Genomic DNA, 24,952 nt, shown 5'->3' on the forward strand with positions numbered 1-24,952 from the left:
CTGGCAACAACTTCATAAAGGTGCCGCAACAAACAGTCGCCAACATGCCACGGTCCAGTGGGATACCTGACAAACATTCTTTTTTTTAATTTTTTATAATTTTTATTGATTTTCAAAGAACATAAAACACATACAAACACATGTATGGCACGTAAATCATAAACAGAATGACACGTGAAAAACTATAGAACTGATGATTAAAATAAAGTGAAGGTGATGACAAATAAGGTTCTAGAAGTTGTACCCCAATTACCATTGCAGCAATACATAATGTATAAGACATATCAAATTAAATATAACCAATTAATTTTCCCCATTTACCGATATGCTGCCAAACATTCTTACTCTTTGCTCCTGTTGGTGCTTAAGACACCGATGAACTTCCTCCAGTTCTTCCTATCTTGGGCCATCCATCTCTTAGCAGGTCTTTCATACAGCAATACTGTCTGTTTTTGGTCTTGAGTAACCTGCTTAACATCAGTGGCTTAACATAGGGAGTCTGATGAAAGACCTACTTTACTTGTTAATAATACCATTTCATTGGTTAGTAATACTCAGTTTATACCTGCCTTCCCTAAACTTTATGCCCCCCTGCTGTCTGATTTTGTGGGTTACCTTATTACCATCTCATGATTGTAATTTGCATTGTTTGATAAACCTCCAGGCCTAATAGGTAGCTTCAAATCTCTGATCAAGGTATCCCTTAGCTGTGATTGGTTCGTACTTATTGGACCCGTCTAGACAAGAAATCATGACATCATCGTCGGGGTGAACAAAGAACGCCAGTGACTGTCGCATCTGTTGCCGGTCAGTGGGCAGCAGGACGCGGTGTTTGGTGGACACAAGACGATCCGATGTCCACCTCTGCATCAGGTCTCCAATGTTGACCAGCACGGCGTTCTCGATGATGGGTGCCTGAACATATACCCCGTCCCTGTTGAGAACCTCCAACCCGGGGACCTTGTCCTGGAAGAGGAGCGTGATGGAACCATAGTCGGAGTGCTCACCGCAGCGCACCTGGTCTGGCTTGGTCTCTGCGGGTACCGGCGGGTAGTGGAGTAGGCGCAGTGCCGTGGCATTAGGCCCAGAACCCATGAACTTGTGGGAGTTAACAAACCCCTTAACATCCTTCACATGCAGACCCCTGGCAACCAGCTCCAAAATGTGCAAGCTGAGCTTTCTGCACTTGTCGTAGAAGTTCAGTACAACGTCTCTAAACTCTGGAAGCTCTGCCATTGGCCACGCTGGTGGCTTTTCCACCCATGTCACGTTGAAGGCCTCCTTCAAGTCACCTGGGCGAGACGGGTTGAGGCTCTCTCGTTCCAGGGTCACCCATCCATGGTTGTTGTCTGCTGGTCGAGCATACTTTTGTTTGGCATCCTTGGGCAGTGCGAAGAACTTCTCTGATACTCGAAAGACTCGTTCAATCTGTAGAGCAACAAAAAAATTACACTCAAGTACTAATTTCCATTAGGCTTCAGGCGCTTAAGTAGATATAAAAAATGGAAATTTCACTACAGTACCTTAGAAAGCCGCTAGGGGGCCTATTATCGACCTTTGTTTTCCTGACCCTACCTACCTACCAATTATTATCAGGATCCATCCAAATCTATCTGATCACCACTTATATCATTTAGTAACAGTCAGCAGTTGTAATGTTCATTTTGTCAAAACTTCCAAAATGCAAGGGGGGGTTGAATACTTTTACAAGAAATTGTACACATTAAGTATAAATCATTAACACTTTGCTATCCTATAGCATAGGGTATACTATATGGTGTATTCTGAGTCATCTGAAGTAGCAGCCAAACTGTTAGGTGATCCCATCCATGGGAAAGCTGGGACTGAGGGTGATTCTAACAGCTAGATCTGGTATTTGAATCTAAATTTTTCCACAGCAGTGCACGACAAGTACATTCTAATTATCAGCTGGAATCCCGTGGAATACAGATACTAGTATACGTAGAAGAAGCCTATAGGATTCTGCACAAAAAAGCACAATACATAATAGTCTAGAGCACCCATATGAAAAGTTATCACAACCCAGATATGACAGAAGGTGTAGTAGTTAGCAGCCCCACTTCTGCATCACAGTACCCTGGGAAAACAGCTCGAAGAAGCTTCGCAAAGAAGAGCTACCGATCCCCTGCCTAACGCGCGCCCTCCCGCAACTATGCACCCGCCCCACTATCAGCTGGCCCCACTTACGCTGGCCCCCGAATATCGCTTGCTTCTCCGGAGAGGCAAGCGATAGTTGAGGCTAGCTGGTTTGTGGGGCCAGCGGGTGTTGGGCGGCGGGAGTTCCGTGCGCTCGTGTGGTGGGGATCGGTAAACTAAGTTTTCTAAAATCCACTTGTCCTATCGGGCAAGCACATAAAAAATGTACTTGCCCGAACCAATTTTTCACTTGCCCAAAATTCAAATGTCACTGTTACTAGTATATGCATTTTCACTTCCAGGAATGGAATTCTCTGTACTGAGTCTGTAGACAATTGCTTAATGTCATGACTGTAAAAAGTAACAAGTATATCAAAATTGCACTAAAATCAATGGAAAAATCTTACTTGCCCAATCGGACAAGTGGGGTAGGACATGCACTTGCCCGAACAGCACTTTCACTTGCCCTGGACAATAGGGCTAGTGGACTTGTTTATCCCTGCAATTATGTCACGCAATCTCACATTAGCTAGTAAGTAAACACACCTTTACTTAATATGATAACCATACCTGCGCTGGGGGAATGCCGTGGTGCCAAAGGTACACAAACCCGGTGGTGCTGAAGGCATGGATGAGCTGACCAGCCAGGGCGGCCAGTTGGTCGTCATCCGCGCAGTGGTTTGCCAGGCTGTAGGGTAGGAAGTCCACTACAGGGATGGGGCCCTCCATTGTGTATTTGTCTGGGCAAACAGATATTTAACAGGATTCTATGGACTCAAATAACAGGTGATATTGATATTTATCATTATTCACCATTACTTAGTGAATCAACTACTGGTATTACCGGAGAAAGGGACCCCATAAAGTTAAGATAAACTTTCTGCAACTTTATGATCCACTGTTCACCGTGTCACGACTTGTATCCGAATCTCTTATCTCTCCTCCTACTAGTACTACGCAGGGACATCCAATGGCGAATAAACACGTACAGATTCGGTGCCAACTCTTTCCCCCGTCCCCAATTCTTCATCAGAATAGCCGTATTATAGTAACATCAACTGCATGGTCTAGAGCAATAAGATCTTGTCAAAACCAGTCAAAGGCTAAGCTAACCTTGGTGGTGAACTCGGGCGCATACATGACCATACATGTGACATGTGTGAGAAAAATATGTTTTGGTGCACTGCACTGGCAACTTCCTCAGTGCTCAGACATATATGACTTATGGATCGTTACGAAAAATATCATGGGCAAACAGAATGTTACCTGTTACCTTACCTTGCCTTTGAATATGATGCTGTGTTCGTAAAATGGTCTTGTCGAAGCGCTATTTGCTGTTCATGAAAAGACTGCCACAGCCACTGCCACGTCCTGCCCCCCTCCCCACCTAAACTTTAGAGCGTTATAAGGTGACCAATCAGACGAGACCTTGGTAGTTCAAGGAACCAATGGGCGCCAGCTGATTAACCTCCAAGCAGATGTTGGGGTTGGTTCCGTGTTTTTTCCTCCTATCTATGTTCTGTAACAGTGGGGTTCAAGCGCTGCCAAACTGACCACGCCAATGGCTCTAGAGCTTTTGGTGTTGTGGTTTGCACGTTGGATTTGTTCATTTCTGTTCTTACTCGCCCCTCTATATTTCTACAGTTCTAGTGTTGTATGAAGGTTAGACATTTTGATACAGCTATGCTCGAGATTAAATCTCGCTTATAGTAGCTCAGCCCGCCCAACATCCTAATCTTTACCAGACCCCCGCCTGGCCGAATAGTAATAGGATAATAGGGGAATCTGGTCGTCTTCCGGGAGGGACGTAAAACGGGGGTCCCGTGCTCGAGGAGGTGCCTCGAACACGTTAAACAGCCTCATTACCCTACACATTGGGTACCTGCCTGTGGCACTGGCTGCAAATACACCCGATATTATATAATAAAAGTCTAGTAGGAGTTAGAGGCCTAGGACTGAAGTGACCGGCCGCGACCTCGCTAGCTGGATAGACTGCAAAAGACTGACTGAAAACACATAGTAATATATAGTTGTCCCTATTCCTATTTGGCCAAATTCTTCTTCTTTTTTTTTTATCCAGCTGACACGAAAAACTGTTGAATTTTAACTTCTGTAAAACTAGAAAAACTACAAGTCTAATTCTCCAAGTAGTGGCCTGAACTTTTACTGGCTCGATCCCCTCACTGAGCCAGCCAGTAAAAATCCCGACCACTACTTGAAGAAAGGGCTTACTTTTTAATAGGACTTTTAGTGGTTCGTGTTTTACTCCCTTCACTTTCACATCTGTAAGATCCTATATATATATATAGAAATTACATCTGATGTCCCGGACATGATGACAGGCTTGCCTTCCCGCCAAATTCTGTTCAAATCCCGACTTATCACACTTTCCGGACAAAAATTATGAACAAGCTACCACGAAATATAGATGCGTTTCCTACAGAAATCGCCAGAGGACAGCTGTAGCTCTGTACTTTAGGTGCTGAGTGAGTTGACGCTGTTGCTAGCTCTGTTTGCCATGGTTTACACAGACAGCCTTGCTACAGATAGTGGTATCTTCATCTTCTATGACTCATCTATGGGTACCATCCAATTACTACCTTATGCTCACTGCGCTGAATTGCTTCATTTTCAGCAGCGAGTATAAGGAAGTTCCAGAGAAGATCCGGTAAACCGGATGGGACGGTACCCAGGCTAATTTATATCGGCCAACAAACGACTTCTCCAACCAACATAACAACGAAAAGCTACTCACTTGTTCTGTTGTGTATTTCCCAAATAAGGTGTGTTTCTTTTCCACAATGAATCAAGTCTACCGAAGTATAAATCAACCAACCTAGGTACTCCAGTGTGCTTGTAATGGGTCTGTAATGTGTAATGAGATAAGAGTTCTGAGAAAGGCACACGTGCACGTCATTAATTGTGCAAAGCGTGTCCGTCATCGGGTAATCATTCATGCATCTTGGAGAATAATCAATCTGTCTGTCAGATGCATCCTAAACACTGGCATTCTTGTTAGAATGTCTGTCAGAACGACATCCTATTAAAACACTGGCATTCTTGCTAGGATAGACCACGAGTAGAGGGATTGAGAGCCAGAGGATCAGACAGGAGTAACTTGCATTTTGGAATGAGGTTGTGACTCATCTCACCATTTAAAAACACTAATCTACCGATCCGCAAGGCTCGAGAACCAATCCCCGAATCCCTTATCATATAAACCAGATGTCGAACCATATGTCGCGAAGGAGTGACTCTGGTGTCTGATCATCATCTTCGTGTCAGCAGACAAAATCCAAGGATTAATTTATGCTGTGGCTAATCATACAAGTAACTATTATGTCTGTTTCTGACTTTCTGTGTCCAACGACATCCTAACACATAACACCCCTCATCGTCATCATATCGTTCCGTGCCAGTACTGCAGCCAGGCCACGGCCATCTCATTAGCTTCTGATAGGTCCTGGTTGGAGGTGTATAACGTTACTGGTATACCGTGTTCTGTGAGGCTTTTACCTATCAGCTTCACAAAAACAGCTAGTAACAAAATATGTACTAGTAGTCAGAGCGTTTTCTTTCACTTTCCAGGTCAGATCATCAATAAAGCAGTCAGATGCTGGTCGCCATGTTCGTGTCTTTGATTTACATTCCAATGGGCGTTCTTTAAAGCCTTAAATTGTATCAATGGATTATTCGAGTACTCGCTTTTCCGATCTGTACAGGGATCTCGTCATGCTCGAAAACAACTGAGCTACCATTTACGAAAATTAACCTCAAAATGGCTACTGGATGTATCTATCATTTGAACACTTAAAGTCCGTAATGCTGTCACTATCTCTCCTCTACTTTCATAAACAATTTCTTAAGGTAATGTTGGATTAAAGTCTATTGTCAATGTGCCGTTGGTAGCGTAATATTGGCGACCGACTGGTAAATTCTAATTTGCCCCCCCCCCCAAATCACTACTTTGAGAAAACAATCCAATAGTCAAGACAGGCAAATATGAGAGCAATAAGCTGTTTATTCAAACGACGTCGAAACATCTACGATAACCTCCAATCTACATCTAATATAAGAAATAAACAAGGATAAACATAAATAAATGTCAATGCAACCAATGTATAACAAGAGAAAGGAATGTTTTCGAGAATAATAATCTTTTTGTTTGATGTTTCCAGCCTCAGGCTTGAAATAAGCGAACTCGTTTAGGCAAACACATCTTATGTCACAAAATACATTTCAACATTTCACTATAGCTACAGCAATATGAGATATCTTGAACTCTCAAAACAGCAACAGTCGATACGAAGCATCTCGGCGTACATGCATAGGTACTTAGGTGGTAGAATTAATGAGGTAAAACGTGACACCTATTCTCAGAAGGGTCGTTCAATGATCCCAACCAGTTCGCAATCCTGAGTACATCTGGGCCGTGTACCCTACCCCCGGTACTTCTGACGGCTGACGATTCCTCTCAAATGCATGTTGTTGCCAATCCTCAACCCTTCTCATTTGTGCCCACGCCTGAATGACGGAAGTCGCACTGGTGTTGGTTTGGTATGGAGGAGGGGGAGGGGGGTAGTGCGATTGCTGGAAGGTGCTCACAGGATGCTGATACGGCCTCTGGGCCGACTCCATTCTCACACTGGCCGCTGTTGGAGGTTGAAACGGTTCGGTCGGTATGCGAGACTGCCTATGCTGCGACATGACCCGCTGGGCACTGCCATGCATCCCCTCGATAGGCATCGTTTGTTGTCTCCCTGTCATATTGTAAAATTCTCCCGTAGCAAGACTCTGCACGGCCACAATCTTTATGTCATTATTATTCTCCGGGCTACCGAGTAGACTTGGAGCACTGGCGGTGGATATAGGTACTACAGACGAATAGTTCACGTTTGGCCTTCCGGAACTATTCGGTGTTGAAGACGGCGCGTGACCATTAGGCACTTCGTTATTACGGTATCCGGTGCTTGACAGCTGTAGAGGCTGGATTGTGGAGTCTGTACCGTTGTTAACATTGGGAGCGTTCTCATTTGGTAACATATGACAACCCTGTTGGGAGAAACACTGGCTTAACAACTTTGCAGTGGAGAAAACACTGTCCGCTAACTTTATGACAGTTGCGCACGATGCTTCGTTTTTTCCCGCTTGAAGGAACAGCTGCCTTATGGATGGGGGGCAAGCGCAAATTCTCAGCTTTAGCTGTCCTACCGCCCGCATGAAGTCTGTGAGATTGACGTAAGGAAAGAGACTCACGATGTCCGAAGCAAGGGCAACCTTCATATGTCCGTAAACTGTCACCACGGGAAACATTTCATGGGTTTTATCTTTAGGAACTCCGTCAACAAAGCCGCAGTGTTCCCATCTCAATTGCACCCTCATGTGATTTTCCTTGTAGATGGCATCACTGTCGCGAGTAGCATTCACAGCTTGTCTCACGTGGTCAGTGTTGGTTGACTCTTCGCGTTGTCCACGCTGCTGCTGAACGGCATTCTCAATCGGCCAAACCGGAGACTTCCTTTTCGAAGAAAATACCCCTTCCATCGGCGATGCCTTACGCTTCCTATTAACGGCGCCTGTAAGAATGTCATTCGGTGGACAAGAGGCAACAGAGTTTGGCGGTGATGAAGAGACCGATTCTTCAGCGGCCCGTGAGACAGCCTGGACATTTACGTGATGGAGGGGAGGAGTGGCCTTACGCTTCCCAGGGGCGCCTGCAGGAATGCCATTCGGTGGACCAAAGGCAGCTGGATTGGCCGGTGATGGGAAAGCCGACTTTCCAACGGTCCCTGTGTAAGTCTGGACCTCATCAAGGTGATTGAGTGGGGGAGCGGCCGGACGCAGCTCTCCCACGGTCGCTGGGTGACCTGGAGGCATGCTTGGGATTTGCGACGTGACCCGAGCCTGGGATGAATACCGAGGTCTGCTGTCTCCTTGCTGTCTGGTCGTGTTTTCTACTTCTGAAGAGCTAGAGACATTTTCTTCATACGCACAAGTTGACACACCTGTCTCCGATTTGATGTGTTGCTGAGATTGCTTAGGTGGTATCTTTTCCCCTGTACCCACTGCGTGCCTGTTTGTTGCATCGTTGCATGCGTGGTTCGTGTTATGTCCATGCGCTTCGGAATGTAACGCATCTGGAGTTGATTCCTTCGTTGATGCATCTTCAGGTGCTTCTCTCCTACTGCCTATCTTGATCAAGTCACAGCCAAGCAGGATACCACCAGGTCTGGATTCGTCAGAGAACAAATCAAAACCAAACCTCCTACACCAAGTAGTATCAATAGGCCCTTTCCAATTGGTCAAACGTTTGAAATCATCAATCGTTACGAAAATACGACGTCTGTGCTCTAAAGTTGCAACAACGCTGTCACCTTTTCTGAGTTTCCCATATTTATAAGGCCCCGTTCTTCCTTCTTGGCACTGGTAAGTATACTTTCTCAAGCTCGTCTCGGTAACCGCGGTGGGAACTGTCACTTTACTAACCGTTAGATCAAGGACGGCTGATGACTCGTCTGCTTCGGGTGTCTCTTTATCCCTATACGTACTCGGCACGCCGGGCATCTCCTCAGGTTGGTTTGGTGCTTGCTGTGTAACTTCAAGGAAGCGAAGCAAATCCTTGGTTGTTGGATTTCGCTGAGCGATGTCTACAACACCTTTGTGACAATACCTGACTTCGTGTCGCGGCGGATCCTCTGCCTTGTCTTGAGTTATGATACCGACCATTGAATTTGTCGCGACCGTTACTTTGTGTGGTTCAGCGGTAGTACCGCAGGGTTCACCACAGGGTTCCGGAACGGGACAACGCAGGACTGTCACACCAGCCGTGGTCGTTTTCGAACCGTTAGAAGTAGATGGCGCAGCTGCGGTGTTTACGTGGTTGATTTCAGTAGCAGATGGTAACGTATCCATTTGGCTGTCACTAGCTACTCCGTGTGGCCCTGAAGGCTGACCAGTTTCTGCTGCAGTAGGGGACTTAGCGCAGTTTGACAGCTTCTCCAGACTCTCTGTCGATCCTTTGATGTCAACACGTTGGCTATAATTCTTTTGGACCGTCTCCAATGACGGCGCTGTAGATACTGCATAATTGGCATCAGAAGGTCCAACGTGGCCATCCGAAGTGTGTTTCTCGGAGAGAATTGGTGGCGAAGGGGACACACGTAACATTCGCAGGGATCCACACCTACCACCCATGCGGTTAGACGAATATGTTTCTACACCAATATTGGTGAGACCATGTTTCCTCAAGACCGTTGAACTTGTATTTGTATCAGAGGAAGCACTTGCTGTCGCTTTGCTTGCTTGACCAATAGACTTGCCTACTACGCCCTCTTTGGTGTTGCCAACCAACCTGGACCCAGCTATACGATCAGTTGTTGCTGGCGTGGCAACCACCTTCTTCATCGAAGGTTCTGGGCATTGGTGTGTGCTGGTCAAACGATCATTAGCAACTTCCATTTGTTCTGTCTGTGTAGCTTGACGCTCTTCCATCGAAGGCTGTGGACATTGGAATTTGGCGGCCAGGTGATCACTCGTATCTTCAGTTTTCACTGCATGTGAGGCAACTGGATTCTCCTCCGTCGACGGTTGTGGACATTGAAGTCTGGGCCCGGGGTTGCTCTCTATTCGCAGGAGGAGTTTGGATAAGTCCCGTAAATCCAGCGGCACCGTGACGACTTTAAAGTCATGGAGATCCATAGATGGTAATGATGACGTAATTATTGTGTGACCGATTGATCTCAACACGGCTGGCGGGGCCAAACCAACTGTGATGTTCAGCTCATCGCACATTTCGTTCAAGCAATCGAGAGATACCCTAGGGTAGACTTGCTGAAATTCTTTAAGAGGAATATAGGCTCCACCGCTTCGGTAGTATATCATCAGTGCATGACTATGATGTACGAGATCGTTGTTGATCATCACCTTGTGCGACATTGCTTCTCTCGCTTGGCTTACTGCCCTTTCCATGGTGGGCCTCTCCTTCCTGTCAACTTGACAAAAGGCCGTTTCGAGGAATGACAGCAACGCAAACAGTCTCCAGATGCGAGCTTTTAGGACGTTAAGGCATCGAATCTGCGAGTAGCCAAGCGACTCAAAGCAGGACATAACATCCGCGCCTACCTGATCAACGCTGATGAAGTGGACGCCGAAAATCGGACACAGCTTCTTTAGCATGCTGGAGGTAAAGCTCGGTACGCCGGTGCTGACGGCGGTCGCTCGGCAATAGAAGGTTGTACCCACTTGTACAACGTCCATGTCCTTCTTGTTGAGGCGTAATTTCCCGAATTGCGCAGCTTTCGGAGCTCCACTTTCCGCGGGTTTCCGTGTGGCAGCAGGATGTAGGGCTTCTGGTTGCTCGTCTGTTGACCTGAGGGGACGGTTTGTTGATGGAGGCGTGGTACCTAATGATGGTTTACCATCACTCGGTGTGCTCTTTTCTAAAAGGGTCGTCAATACCGGATATTCAGGCTCCTTCAAAAGGTTCGTCAGTATCGGATGTTCAGTCTCCACAGCATCCTGTGTTGTAGATCCGCATCTTGTTGTCCCTTCGTCCATATGTTCAGCAGCACTACTTTCCAAAAGAGGGGGTGATGTCGTAGCCACGAGCTTCTTACTTGGTGTTGGTGTCTTGCAAACATGATCTCGGTTTGGTTGATCGTGATGGGGACTCTCTAATGTTGAACCAGGCGTAACTTGACATCGTTTTGGTGTAGTGTGATCTTCCCCCTTGACCGTTTTGAATGTATTGTTTGTGTTTTCTTGTGGTACTTTGAACCTGGCTTTGGTGAACGTTGGCTCTGGAACGCACTCCATTACCAATCCAATACTTTCCTCCTCGGTGTCATCCGTAGACCCCTTGCAGTCTGTAGGCTCAATTCTGACCTGCTTTAACTGATTATAGGGTGTTTCTGTCGCAATAGCGGTATCCTTGCCCCCGAGGCGGCTGGCGGGGCGATGACTAGTGACTGCATCAAGTTCTGTCTTCTCCGCATTTCCAGTCACCTCGACAGAAGCTGTAGTGCTGCTTGTTGTTCCCCTAACATCTCGTCTTCCCGCTGTTGTCCCCATGCTTACAGTGTCTTTTTCTGGAACTTTTAGGTCGGTCGCGCGACTCAAGTCCTTGTGGAGGCAGTGTGCTGAAGCCATTTTAGAACTTCGTGAAATTTCTACTCTACTCCTCGGGGGTGACAGATCTGGTGGGGTCACGCCGTTGTTGTGAACAGCAATGTTTTCATGAATGGTGCAACCCTTCCCCGCCGGTCTAGCTGATCCACCAACATCTTCGATGTTACCAGCAGGTGGGCGACCAAATAAGTCTAACATTTCCAGCGATGACCACAAGTTTCTGTCTCGCTGAATCCCAGTTGTTGGTGGTATGTCGCTCTCTGAAACTGTGCTTGAGTTGATACTGGTGTCTTTTTTGTCAGCTTTGGTATGCTGATGAGGCAAGTCCAGTTCACGCCTGGGCGACTGCATAGAGGAGGCCATTGTCGCACTACTGTTTGTCATTTGGTTCCCACGATCATGCAACTCATCAGTGGTTGACCCCTGTGGTTCCTCGACTTTTGTTACGCTAATGTTGCCCTTTGGGTCAGGGGATATTTTCTCCAGTATATATTCATCTGCTCTGATGTTCGGCGTCTCCCCTTGGACGGATCGATTTCCCACCGCACTGTTCTCCTCTGTCTGACAACTGCTGCCAGTTTCATCCACTGAAGCGTCGGGATTCTGGTTGGCGTGTGGGCTGACTGGGCAAACTTCTACGGCTGGATCACTGCTTTCTTCGTGCTCCTGCGGTCCGCCACATGTTGTTGGTGTTGTACACAAAGGGCTTTTATGCATGCCGACACTGCATGGGGCCACACCAGTTGGTGGACAATGAAGGCGTGGTGAAGTATGCTGAGAAGTGAATTCCTCCGGGCTCTCTTCCTGTTGGTCTGTGAGATCCCTGATATGGCCTTTCTGAGGTTCTTCATGGGAACATGCATTATTTGAAACCGGATTAGTATCGGCGGGATGGCAGTGTCTGTCATTTTTTGTCTTGCCACTTTCTAATGTCAGCACGGAAGAGCACTCACTTTCCGCAGTAACCTGGTCAATGACTACCCATCCCCTGTAATCGGTATAGCAAGCGTTGTTTTTTAGAGACGAAGGGTTAAGGTGGCTCTTGTTTCTGCTACTCTCCCCCCTGTTTTTGAAACCGTCAGATTGTTCATGAGGTGTGTCAACAGCTGCGTCAACCTTCTTGACATCTGTCCTACACCTTCTCTCCCCAGACTTGACCTTTTGTTCCACACTAGCGATTCTGGAAGCTTTTAGGGGGTCCGTCGACGGTGAAGCTTCTCCCCTGCCACTGTGGTTGTTCGTGGTCAAAAGATCGGTTTTCTGTTTCGTTCGTGTTTCTTTACTGTCTCTGTTTCTGTAACCGTCCCGATCTTCGGCTTGCATAGTTTGACGGCCATCTTCCTCGCGCGCTTTGTCGACTTTGCTACCGTATCTCTTACAGATTCGGCATAGTTCAGGGTAACACAGTTTCAAATCGTCAAGCAAGACGAGGGGAAAGGTCCCTTCCCGTGGTTTCCCGTGCGAAATACCCTGAATGTTCTGCAACACTCGAGTTTCTGGCCAGGACGCTATGTGCTGTTGAACTCCGGTATGCCCGCCGAGCTCCCTGAAGATGTCGAACGGGTCCACGTGGCTCGGCACCCGGGGAAACAGCACATTCACAACTGCGTCCACCGGAACGTACTTCCGCCCATTTCGGACGACTTCCGGGAGGAATTTACCCTCAAAGATGACTATTCCTGCCGAGATGGACATCCTCGGAACTGATTACCACCTGTGGCAACCAGGACTTCATCTGCGTGACGACCTGTAACACAAGAAAGCACCATAACACAATAGCACAGCACGATGTACAAAAATCGTTCAAAACTGAGGGCACATGATCTGACATCTGAATTCATTTTAAATACGTTTGATGATTCATCAATGTTCTGTATTAAAGGACTTCGTACATTATACATTTTGGAACGAGCAGACCCTATCCACATTTATTGGGACGGCCTACAGATATACGCAATCAAAACACGATGTTCCGAGCTCGTAGTAGAAATAAAGAGTCAAGCGGCGCGGCGCCTACAGAGAAGGCTAATGATAAAATGCATCTAATTCAAATGCATATGGAGTGCATTGACACCACCTGTGGTGAACTACGACTATCCGTTGTGTGAATAATTCCAGTCTCCCACCAAGCTCCTTGCTCCCACAGAATAGCCGGGTGATATGATTATGCGTCTCTTCTACAAATGCGTCAGATGCTGAATTCAGTTTCCAAATCGAAATGCATGCATTGAGTTTTTTAACTTCTTGAATAATTTAAGATGAACGTTGGCGCACAGTGGGTTCTCTGTGGCCATCTGGCGTTGTCTGGCAACATGCAAATGAGGATTCCAATACAGAACTCACATCCGAACACATGTGCCCTTTCTTTCCTTTTGTGCCTACTCAGAGTGCCTACTCCTCGAGCAGAGGTAGGTGGGAAGATTGTGACCTCGTTTTCTGTCCGCACGCGAATATATTTTTCCGTAGAACCTCCCTCTAGATGATATGGAATTTGACAACGAAACTACTAAGACCTATATCAAATCAAGATTTCAATGTTGCAAAAACGCGCGTAATAGCCAAGGTAAATATTCAAATTGACTGACCCCGATCCTTACATCTGTTTGGATTTAATAGCCAGTCTCTCAGAGATGAATAGGGCACGTAGGAGAATGGGATTTAATACCATGTAGGAACATTTCCCTTCGGAGCGGACTGAAGTCTCGCGCATGTCGTTGCCTGTGGTAACTGTTTACTTTTCATTACGACGGTAAGGACTTCAACCAGTGTACATCTGTTTCGTGTTAGAACGTCAACCATAACACCACCAAGGACCTTGATAACACCAAAGACTGTGCTCACAAATCAGTTCGCAGACTTCATATCTCCATGAAAAAATCTGATTATGCAAAAAATCCATAACTTACAGAGATCAAAATGATGTAAGGCTAACTGCATACGAAATGAAAACCGGAAATCCGTCTTTCCTTTCAGAGAGCCTGCAGTTCCAGAGCAAGCTGTGGGACGGGGACGGGGACGCGGAGGGGGGGGGGGGGGGGGGGGATAGAACCTAAACAATGTCTACAAGCTATCTGGCACCAAAATATCATGGTCTCTACCAGAGTCCGGGTCGCTGGCTACCGTAGAAATGGAACAAATAGAGGAGTTAGCCGGCCAGAGAAGTACGGAACCCCATGGGTCCCGCGCTGTTCCCTAGCCGGCTGTACTTCTCTGGCCGGTTTACTTTATTTCCATTTCTACGGTTTTCCAGCGACCCGGAGTCTGGTAGAGACTAAAAATATCCAGTCCATAGCACGCACAGGTCAAATGATACAAATGTTCTACAGCAGTACCAAGGTCACGTACAAGGGGGCCCAAAATCAACCTTTTTTTTTCCCAGTCCCTATCCATCAAATATCATTACAATCCATTCAAAGATTCTAAAAATGTCGGAAACACAAACACACAGACAGGCACACCCAAAACAATATAATATCGCCATTTTTCATGGATAGAGTCCATTCCAAGATACCATGCGGATGTTTGTTGCCATTGTTTAGAATTGATTTTAAAGTTTTGTAATTATATGTCTAGGACATTTGATACTTATACTTATACTTGATATTATCAACCTTAGAATTAGACAGTCTTTCTGCAGCCTAAATACCAGATGGAGGCATGTTGGTCCTAGATGATACGATGATGATGATGATGGCCCTGGATCCAAGGAGTTTGCACAGTCTGGCATCCAGGCCACGTCAACATATAATCAATACATGGCATTCAGGCTTGTCTTTCTGCTGTAACTACCATTGATGGTCATGTTTTTTTTGTTTTTTGTTTTTGTTTGTTTGTTTGTTTGTCTGTGCGAGTGTGTATGAAAACTGTCCATATAATGCCGAGGTAGAAGTTGTCACAAAAGGGGAGAAAGCATCTGCTTGGAGATAATTACCGACATGTCAAATACCAGACCCCGTATGATCACAAAAAGCGTAATGAGAGAATAATCCATCTATTGGCTTTGCATTGAAACTACGGTCCAGTGAGTAAGAAGTCTGGCTGCAGCCGGCATGCTCGAATTATAGCCTCCTCCGCCGGCCTCATGAGGGCCAGACTCGCTATTTACTCGCTATTTTCACGAGTCTTTCAACACTTTATACTTTAGTCTCTACCAGACTCCGGATCGCTGGAAAATCGTAGAAATGGAACAAATAGAGAGGAATATAACCGGACAGGGAACAGCTCGCGATCCTAGGATCCGTGGATCGCGTGCTGTTCCCTGGCCGGTTATATTCCTCTGGCCGGCTTACTCATCTATTTGTTCCATTTCTACGATTTTTCCAGCGATCCGGAGTCTGGTAGAGACTATAATACTTAGCCCGCGTTGAAAACCGCGAATAGGCACTCCGACAAAAATAAATACCGCTGCTCCGAAGGTCTGCGAAGGAGGCTTGTATACACGACATGACAACACAATTCCTTTAAAATATATATGTCGTGAGTGACAAAGTGCAGATTGCAACACTGATGCCTTACATAGATTTTTGTCTAATCGAGATGCAAACTACGTAATCCTCCCATTTCTCACTCCGTTACCAACTTGTCATTATTCATAGCCTCTGAACAACAACTCGAACAGGTTTCCTCGCCTGTGTCGGCGCCGTCTCTGATCACCGCACCCTCACACTCAGTGTTAACCCCGAGTGAGAGGGTGTGATCACCGACGCCTGTGGACAGTGGAGCCTTAAAGTCTGAGGCAATGACAAGTGATAAGAGGTACCGCCAGTTAGCACGTCCGCGCCGAGCCGACGGGGCTTGAGGTGACTCCACAACGCCAGATTTATGCAACCTCCTTGATTTATGCGATTTCGCGCAACACAAATATAAATACTGTAAATGCAGAAATGTTCGCGGTGCCGGTGGATTAATGTTCGCGGCGGCCGCTTCACCGCGAATTTAAAACCACCGCGAACATTCTTCCATAACAGTAAGACACTACAGCGCATGGTGCTACCGCGAAATTAAATCCACCGCAAAAAGTCATTTTTCCCGCTACCGCGAACTTAAATGCATTTACAGTATACTCCCCACGCAGAGGTTCGGCTCCGCATGTTTTTAATGTGTTTTCTGGATATTTTATCGGGCTTTCTACTTTGTACAGTTGTCTTCATGTCCGCTTGCCAAACGAGTCCACTTTGGACGTGATATTATGTAACGTTATGTATTCTGTCTTCACAATACCTGACGCGCTAGGAACTTTGGAACCTTGAGTGTGAGAGAAGGCAGACTGTCAACAAATAAGTCCCAAGAAACTTGCCTGGAGTGTGTTAGGAAATAACAAGGAATTTCGGGAACTTGACGCACCAAAATATGACTGTGCAGGCTAAAAAACAAGGATTTTGCTAAAAAAATAACTACTAGTAATTGACACAGAAGGAAAAAATGACTGCCCGAGGTTGTTATGCATATGGTAATTTCCAACCGAGCTATTGAAGTACAGGTCACAACATAACAAGACAAAACATTTATATATCTCTCTATATATATAGACAGAGAGTATCACAAATTTGTAAAGCTACTCTTACACAGAAGTTCGGCTTCTTCTCGCTTCTTGGTAATGGTGATTGAACATGTAGGAGAGGACTGTATGGGTTTAGCTATGGTCGGTTTGTCAAAACGCATGAGGAATACAAACTTGTCAGTGCTGTCTCAAGTTAGAGAATCAATTTTCTATGTAACTGAAATGAATATGAATAGTATTTGCTAATGTTGTCGGTTACACGCCACATATGTCAACCCTAAAAATAAGCAATAAGTGTTTTATGATCATTGTCACTGGAACGTCTGTGCTCCTTGCACTTGCGAGTGCAAGGGGACTATACAATAAGGAGCCTCGGTAGAAATCGGATGGTACTCAGGCTAGAAAGTCCTAGTAACGTTATCAAAACTTTGATAAAACCTCCGTGAAATATTACCTCTGTTAAATATCATCACTTTTGTGTAACTAGTGCCATGACTAATGTTGGATGCCAGACCCCAGCCCGATCTCTATAAAAATATCCAGCGTGCCGGTAGGCATTTAGTGTAAGCCGTGGAAACAGTCTGGCATCCAGGCTAGTTTTGGTGGGTCACCCAATAGAAGTGCTGAATGATACAAAAGAATGTGACATTCCTGAGCAAGAGCAAATTTACATATTTTTAATTGTTGAAATGGATGTAGTCAAACAGCGATTCTGAACTGTCCTGTCTAGTCCTGTAAATATTTTCTAGCACAATTGACTATGTGTTCCTGTCAATACTTAGTAGCCTCGGCGTTATATAAATAGCTCGAAAAGGTGTTACACGCCGCGAGTGCACAACTCGACAAATGATGCTAAACAAACCCACATAATTCCTACTTATCAAGCCGTGCTTCAAATAGTTCCGTTTATTTTCGGTTGACAACTTGCCCTCCAAAAATCATGCAATGTCCCCACGATTTTTTCATGATGAAAGCTCCTTGATAATTCTCAGTCATATACAGTAATTAGCTTGATTACGAGGTAAGCTGATAAGCAGCTGTCATACGACTCTTTACCATCTGGAAATCATAAAATATTTTTTTCCACAGTTTCTATTGAGATAGAGGAAAGTACTAAACTCTTCTGTAAAAGGATGTCAATGAACAGTTCAACTGAATAATCAACTTTTGAGACTTACGGTCTAGTTATGCGTAACAGCCACCAAGGAGCTTTTTCCTCGCCAGGAAGTGCCCCCCTCCCCCAACTCAAAGTTGGATGTACGCGGTTCACACAGAAACTTGGGTGACCCTCGGTTGACACAGCTCCGTCAGAAAAATTTTAGAGCCAACGGGAAACGACATAAACCGTTACTGGGGATCATACAAGTTTATGACGTTAACTATTTTTGAAACATACTCAGCTACGTTAACGTTACCTCAAAAATTCAACGAGACGACGACTTGAACACACCGCTGTCAGAGTTGTTCCTTCTGTGTGCCCACACGAGGTGCCAGTCCCTTTTTGTGTGCACGGTTTCGTTCGCACGTGGGTGTCAACTGTGCAACAACGAACAGCACCTGGTTTTGATTAATGGGAAATGGCGGGAAAATATCCCCGTGCTGGAATTTGAGACGATCAACGAATAGCAGTCAAAGGATGCAATCTTCTCGGAATGACAAATATAAAATTGTAACGTTACTCAGTGATTTATTAATACACAGACCTTTGATTAGTGATAACAAAGTGGTGTAACGTTAAATATCCTAATCTACAATCACAGACCAGGTGAAATCTGAAGGTTGTGGATTATCTATTTTCCTGACCTTGAATGATAACAATATATTTTTCGGATAGAGGGACATAACGTTAGATTATACTAACTATATGCCTGTCATAAGCATCTAAGCCATCCTACCGTGCTATGAAACATGGATCCGTCCTTCGGTCTGTAACTCTCAGAAAAATTTTATTTGAACAGACCTCGGCTGATTGAATTATAATGATCTATGATGAAGTTGCGAAACTACCCGATGGTGCCCCCTGCTTTGTCTCGCCATCTGTAAATTGTTACTTCACGCTACTCCACCCACAGCTAGACATTCCTTCCTGTCGGTGTAATCGAAACCTGGCCACTCACCAAGAGCAGTGCGCGCCCTGGGGCTAGGACAAGTAGGTTACAACAACAATGGTACCATCCTGCGCATCCATGGTCATCCATAGAAAGCATCACTCTACTCAGTACTCTACTCTTTTATGCTTGTTCATTGAAACAATTTTTCCATGATCTCTACATACCTAGAGGCCAGGGCGTGCATGCAGGGTGGCACCACGCCCTGTCAGGTGGCGGGCTGGTCGAGGGGTCAAAGAAATCTTGCCCCTCTGTAAATTGATGGAAAAGACAATTTATGGTCCATCGATCATGTTTGTGACAGTAGGTCAGAATCAAAACAAACAAAAACAGTTGATCGTTAAAAACTTTTGACCTGTTTCAGTGTTTGTAAACAATGTAACTGGCGATTCATCGGCCAGGCCAATATATCACGTCTCAGACAATATAACTGACTGGCTGTATCATCGTATGGATATGTAGCGATTATGAACAAGCTCTGCCACATGTCTACACTATGATGACTATCGGTTGTGGCATACCGCTGCAACCCTGCAAGGCTCACTCCCCTGCGGAGGCGGCTCCATGGCGTCCTGGGTTGCGAGAGTTTGTGTTACAGACCGATTACTCGTACTCATAAACAAACAAACAAACTCTCCCAGAAGACAGAAGACCATCTGTCAGTATGTGACCCAGGGTGTGACCCGTCACTAAGCGTGATAAACCACTGACACTTCGTTTGATTGATTGTCACAATGCAAGTGGTGCAGAGCGAATCCAGCGACTGCTGATATTGTACAAAAACAGTGACACGTGTGTCTATCAGTGATGTATGTTGGAAAAATGAGGTTATCACTAGAACCTCTTGCTTGAACTTACCAATATCTTGAAATGTTTGTGTATGTGAAATTTTCCCGTAGGTTTTGAGACATGAAGGAGGGTCTGCATGCTCTTTTCCGTAAGGCGTAGGCAGGCCTTTTAATTTCCCGTAATTCGTAGGGAACCTTTTTTATTTCACGTAATTCGTAGTGAGGATGGAAAATTTACCGTAAAGCGTAGCCAATGCATTTCACGTAAAGCGTAATCTAGCCCAAAAATTTTACGTAAAACGTAATCTAGCCTAAAAATTACCCGTAAATCGTAGTCTGGCCTCCCAAATTTCGTAAGTCGAAGCGTAGTCTACCAGTGAATTTTAGCACTCAAAACAAAGGAAATTGCGTTTCAAAGGATCAAGATTTCAAAATTTTTTCGGACCTCCCTTGCGACTCTTCTCACCTTAGGTCATCGACATGGTAAAAATTGTATCGGTGGCCTCGCCCTCGAAAACAAATTTGCTAATAGGAATTAAAGTTGGCTTAGTCTGCCAGCAAAATTTGCCCATCAAAATGCAGGAAATGTCATTTTAGAGGGTCAAGATTTCAATATTTTCGTGGTCCTCCCTTGCGTCGCCTCGCGCCTTCGGCGCTCAAAATGCTGAAAATGATGTTGGGGGATGTGACGTGTCAACCTCAAACACCCTTATTGCTTATAGAAATGTCATAAGTTTTATATAATAGCCAGAAAAATGCAGTAAATCGCGTTTCAGGCGGTCAGGATTTCACAAATTTTCGTTCAAAATACAGGAAATAGTGTTTCAGAGAGTCAAATTTCAAAATTTTCCCAGCGGAGCATGCCCCCGCCCCTGTCGAGTGTTGCTAGCCTTCCAGAATTTAGCGTAAACCGTTGCCAGCCTTTCTGAATTTAGCGTAAAACGTTGCCGGCCTTCGGAATTTAACGTAAAACGTTGTCGACCGTCCTGAATTTAGCGTAAAGCGTTGCCAGGCCCCCCCATGCAGACTCTCATGAAGAGTGATGTACCCAAAAAAAGACACAGCCCCCCCCCCCAAGAAAAACAACACCAGCACGTCCCCGCGGTGACCGCCCTATGTTCCGAAATCCCTATGTTCCGAAATCCCTATGTTCCGAAATCTCTATGGAAGTGTTCCAACACACTAGTGTACCGACTGGTGTTGTACAGCGACCTGGGAGTCGACCAAAGCTACATAAGTCCAGGCTGCGGACACGCGGTCAGCAAAATAGGAAGTTGCGGCCTATATATTATATCACGCTACCTTTTTAAATATTCTCCTTTTTGTGTTATTTGGGATGTCTTGAAATCTGTTAAAACTATAATAATAACAGAGGACGAACGTTACCTCCATTGCAGATTTTAGCCAAAAGAATTCTATAAGTGCAATCGTGCAAAGAGGTCACCTGCTTTTTGTGTGATGAAATCAATTCTTTCCCACAATACCTTGTCTTTCCAACAATATCTCACCTTCCAACAATTATCTCACCAACATATGGAAAATATAATTCAAGTTGTACGAAACAAATCATACTCAAGGTGAAATGTAAAAAAAAAACAGGGTATACCGTATACATGATGTTGGTGTATTTGCCATACGTTGTACCTGATGCAATATCATTAGCCCCCAAAGCAGGCTGTTTTTTTTGGTCTCATATTTACACATTTGTTGCCCTTTTTTTTTTTTGCAAAAGTGTCTTCAATATTAGCCTGTGTTTACACAAGCTCTCTCGCCGGCTGGGCTTAATGACCCCCCCCCCTCCGCACGTGACTTTTGCATCTCATTAGCACCATATATGGAGGCCCACTGCCGACAATATCCGCGAGGTTTAGACGGACCTGACATCAAGCTCCTACGGGTGGCGGCAATTATAGGGCCGGCCGCTAGGGGCTTGATTTTAGTCAGGCTATCTTCAATATAAGCCAAAACAAAGGGCCTCAGAGAGCTATGCAATCATTGTGCAATAAACTTTGACTTGACATTTGACTTTCATCAGGTGTACCGTGTACGTGTACATTGCAAACAAACATTGCAACAACACGCTCTCCCAACAGCTACAATGTATATTATAATGGGCAGCAAACAAAACACAAACAAGTACAGCCAATTGCAATATTTTAGCCAATTTTACTCAAATGACCATCTGTACAATTGTGATCTTTATCTTCTACATAATAAACACAAGTTTGGACATGTCCATGCTAATGTTGTTAGCAATGATTTGCATGAAATAAATATTATATACCAATACTGCATTGGTAAATATAAACTGGAATCTACGTAACTGTGACCAAACAAAAAAGGAAAACCACATCTTATTACATGTATCACTGAAATTTGATCAACTGTAAAGGAATTCAAAATTTATGCAGCATTGTTTTAACATGCAAATTATGACCATTGCTTGAGCAACTGCTACAATATGCAAATGTTGACAACAGAAAGAACATTTGTAAATCTGTCTTTGCAGGGAAAATCACAAATATTTGTACTCAGCAATGCAGTGAGATAGCTTATACGTAACATCTGCAATCCTTAACACTGACAGATATGGTTCAAATCTTCTATCATATATTTCAAACAGAGCGGTGCTGTTGCAGTGTAAGGGCAGTCAGACAAGCATTTTTCATTGCTCCTTAGATTTCCTTTCAGTTAGAGAAAGGCAATTATGTTGTACACAGGATCATCAAAGAAAGCTCCAGCCTTCAGAAATTGCAAAATCAGATGTCTCATTTGCATGTATTTTAATAATCTAAAGCAATAAAAATCTATTCCTACCAATTACACCTCATGAGCACATGGTAAATACATTCACGGTGACTTCCTAGATCCTCTTTACAGTGTATGTACACCATCTCAAGATAAGCTGATTTTTCTTATATCCCCTTTATTTGTTTCCTCGTCAGGCCACTGACTGTTTAAGAATAAAAGCGAATAATAGCAAAAACAGATTTTCATGTCACGAAGGTACAACTTTCGGGTTGTAGGAAGAAAAGCAATGACAAACATCAACTTGTATGGAATAAGGCAGTCCTACAAACACAAACTGTCCACAAACTTTTTGCTTTGTAAACATCCTGGATTTTGATTTGACCATGATGACTTTGGTTATGGCTTTATATCCTGGCTTGTAACAATCACCAATTGCAAGGAAACTATCATGTATAAAAGGCTTTAGTATACAATTTTCCTTCACCTCTGAATTCTTAAAAGCGTTTGTCAAACTAAGCAATATCTTTCCATATAATCCTTCTTGTAGTATGCAGACCAAGGTATTAAAAAAGGTAGTTCAATAGCCACCTAACCTTTACGAGGCTGTCTTCTTGGGTATGGTGCTGGAAGACAGAGCCCATTGATTCCCCTACCTCCCCAAGTCAGGTGGGGTGAGGAAAGCAGTTTGACGTGCCTTTTCCAAGGACACAAGGTCTGGTCCACTGCATCCAGGAATTGAACCCCCATGACCTCTTGATCTCCTGTCTGCTAGCATAGCCATGTGAACTACATGTAAATGTTTTCTGCATTGCATCTCCTGTGTGTCTATGTGATACCTAGCTGGAGTTTTGATAGCCTTGAATAATTGCAGACATGATGTAGATGTATGTTTCTCCCTATCACACGAATAAAAAGGCTTTTTGTTCATAGTGCCAAATTTCCAACCTCAGATTCAATGAAACGAGAAGCTGAAACCCCACAAAATTCACACTGTGTGGGCAATGAGAAGTTCCTACATTTTCTTAGCTTGAAGTGTAATATATGAACCAACTAAACACATGCAATAAACCTTACAGGGCCACAAACCTGTCCCTTTCTCTTCTAATTTGTTAGACTTTTAAATACTTTGCAAACTTACATTTGTTTCTACTTTTTGGAAGAGTTCCACAAATCTACTTGCACAGTGCTGAGCGTCCAAAACTCCATTAACCATCCCCACAGATTGCTTGTACAAATGCAGAAAAAACATGGCTCATATCAATAACATCATATACATGTAGAGCCATCTATAGCAAAAATCTTAATCGCTTGCAAGACCAGGTATTCATAACATGGGATGCAAAGACAAATAGATGTCGTTATCATTTTTCACAGCTATTTACACGTTTATCTATCTTAAAGAACAATTTGCAGAAGCATACTAGTGAAGTATTGTGATAAATCTTAGGCAGTAAACTTTGAAAACCAGCAGCAAATAAAAAGGACTTAAGATTATACACAAATTATCAGGAAGCAGAGTTTAGGCTACAGGTAGAGAGAACTGAAGATGCGCCGACACCACAGAGTCCGGGCACTGGGCGGTTTGTCATCCTCTTGGGTCATGGCCTGTAGGTCCTCAGATAGACGGCTGAATGCTAGCTTGTACTCACGGTCAAACGCATCTGTGTAGGGCAGGGAAAAAAGGCAATCATGTTTACAATAATCAGTTCTTGTTACACAAGTGTGGGTAGTTGTTGGTCAAATGTGAAATGTAGCCATCCTTTTTCCAAAAACTGGCAAAGTCTTTTTTCCAGATCCCAATGCATGCTGGAAGATGCAGGGCACTATGGGTAACACAGGCGCCAAACAAAATCTTTATCACACAGGTACTCCAGACTGGAAACAGTGGGCATGGCCAGCATACATGCTATTATGGTCATGTTGTTGCTTGCACCTTATGCTACCCATCATGGCCAGATCTCCCAGCTTGCAGTAGGATGCATGGAGAGGTTTGTGTTAGGACTATCTATGACACAAGGCAGAACTAGCCTTTATTCAAACTTGCTTGTATAATGTGGAAATCTAAACATAAGGTAAAACCTTGCTGTTTGCAATTGATTTTTATAATCTTTGGATAACTACTGTAAGATTAGCTCAAAAAATGATTTAAAAATGCCAGACAGCTTGAGAGATATGACAAAAGATAGTTAGTTTTGATTAGGAGTAAGAAGTGGAGATTAGTGGAGAGAATTGTAGAAGGTATGGTGCATTTAAAAACTCACATGTTGCTCTGATCCTACCTGTGCATATCACATGCAGGGAGTGAAAAGTAACAAAACAAAAAGAATGGTCATTTCTACGAAAAAAAAAAAAGAATTCTCAAAACTGAAATTATACTATGCAAGAGGCACAGTGCTGGTCATCAGACCACAAAATAAAGAAGCTTACCATGGTCAATGTTGTCCCTTCCTAGAGATACTAAGGACAGATATAGTATCTCTCTGTAGATACTCCTGTAGGACAGTGGCAAAACAGAATACAAG

General features: G+C 44.4%; 3 protein-coding genes across 6 annotated transcripts in view; all 3 read right to left on the reverse strand.

Moving 5' to 3' along the window:
- Positions 1-99: 99 nt before the first annotated feature.
- On the reverse strand, positions 100-3,626 carry LOC118409432 (2-oxoglutarate-Fe(II) type oxidoreductase ppzD-like). Of its 2 annotated transcripts, none has more exons than XM_035810460.1 (3): positions 3,436-3,626; positions 2,728-2,897; positions 100-1,428 (listed from the first exon to the last, which is right to left on the reverse strand). In XM_035810460.1, exons 2-3 carry the CDS (start codon positions 2,884-2,886, stop codon positions 667-669), a joined length of 921 nt encoding a protein of 306 aa, XP_035666353.1. In that variant the 5' UTR covers positions 2,887-2,897; positions 3,436-3,626; the 3' UTR covers positions 100-666. The 2 variants fall into 2 exon arrangements, with proteins under 2 accessions (XP_035666353.1, XP_035666354.1); XM_035810461.1 differs by having other exon boundaries at positions 3,424-3,615.
- Positions 3,627-6,158: 2,532 nt separating this feature from the next.
- Positions 6,159-19,077, reverse strand: LOC118406853. Of its 3 annotated transcripts, XM_035807212.1 has the most exons (3): positions 18,679-18,830; positions 18,199-18,340; positions 6,159-13,030 (listed from the first exon to the last, which is right to left on the reverse strand). In XM_035807212.1, the coding sequence occupies exon 3, from the start codon at positions 12,976-12,978 to the stop codon at positions 6,547-6,549; it is 6,432 nt and encodes a 2,143-aa protein (XP_035663105.1). In that variant the 5' UTR covers positions 12,979-13,030; positions 18,199-18,340; positions 18,679-18,830; the 3' UTR covers positions 6,159-6,546. The 3 variants fall into 3 exon arrangements, with proteins under 3 accessions (XP_035663105.1, XP_035663125.1, XP_035663114.1); XM_035807232.1 differs by lacking the exons at positions 18,199-18,340; positions 18,679-18,830 and adding an exon at positions 19,059-19,077; XM_035807221.1 differs by lacking the exons at positions 18,199-18,340; positions 18,679-18,830 and adding an exon at positions 17,962-18,132.
- A 2,748-nt stretch (positions 19,078-21,825) lies between these two features.
- LOC118408866 (C-myc promoter-binding protein-like) overlaps positions 21,826-24,952 on the reverse strand; it is a 30,925-nt gene continuing 27,798 nt past the window's right edge. Inside the window, exons 15-16 of the mRNA XM_035809728.1 lie at positions 24,858-24,922; positions 21,826-24,091 (exon numbers count right to left, since the gene is read on the reverse strand). Of these exons, the coding sequence (XP_035665621.1) occupies positions 23,955-24,091; positions 24,858-24,922 (202 nt within the window). The 3' untranslated portion in view covers positions 21,826-23,954. The remainder of the gene's footprint in view (positions 24,092-24,857; positions 24,923-24,952) is intronic.

Source organism: Branchiostoma floridae, chromosome 2 (genome assembly GCF_000003815.2).
Source record: "Branchiostoma floridae strain S238N-H82 chromosome 2, Bfl_VNyyK, whole genome shotgun sequence".
NCBI lineage: Eukaryota > Metazoa > Chordata > Leptocardii > Amphioxiformes > Branchiostomatidae > Branchiostoma > Branchiostoma floridae.

Bases quoted from the DNA above. Each gene is read 5' to 3' on its own strand.
- LOC118409432 (XM_035810460.1), bottom strand. From the start codon at position 2,886: ATGGAGGGCCCCATCCCTGTAGTGGACTTCCTACCCTACAGCCTGGCA. The intron at 1,429-2,727 runs GTATGGTTATCA...GTTGCTCTACAG, and splicing joins ACGGCATTCCCCCAGCGCAG to ATTGAACGAGTCTTTCGAGT.
- LOC118406853 (XM_035807232.1), bottom strand. From the start codon at position 12,978: ATGTCCATCTCGGCAGGAATAGTCATCTTTGAGGGTAAATTCCTCCCG.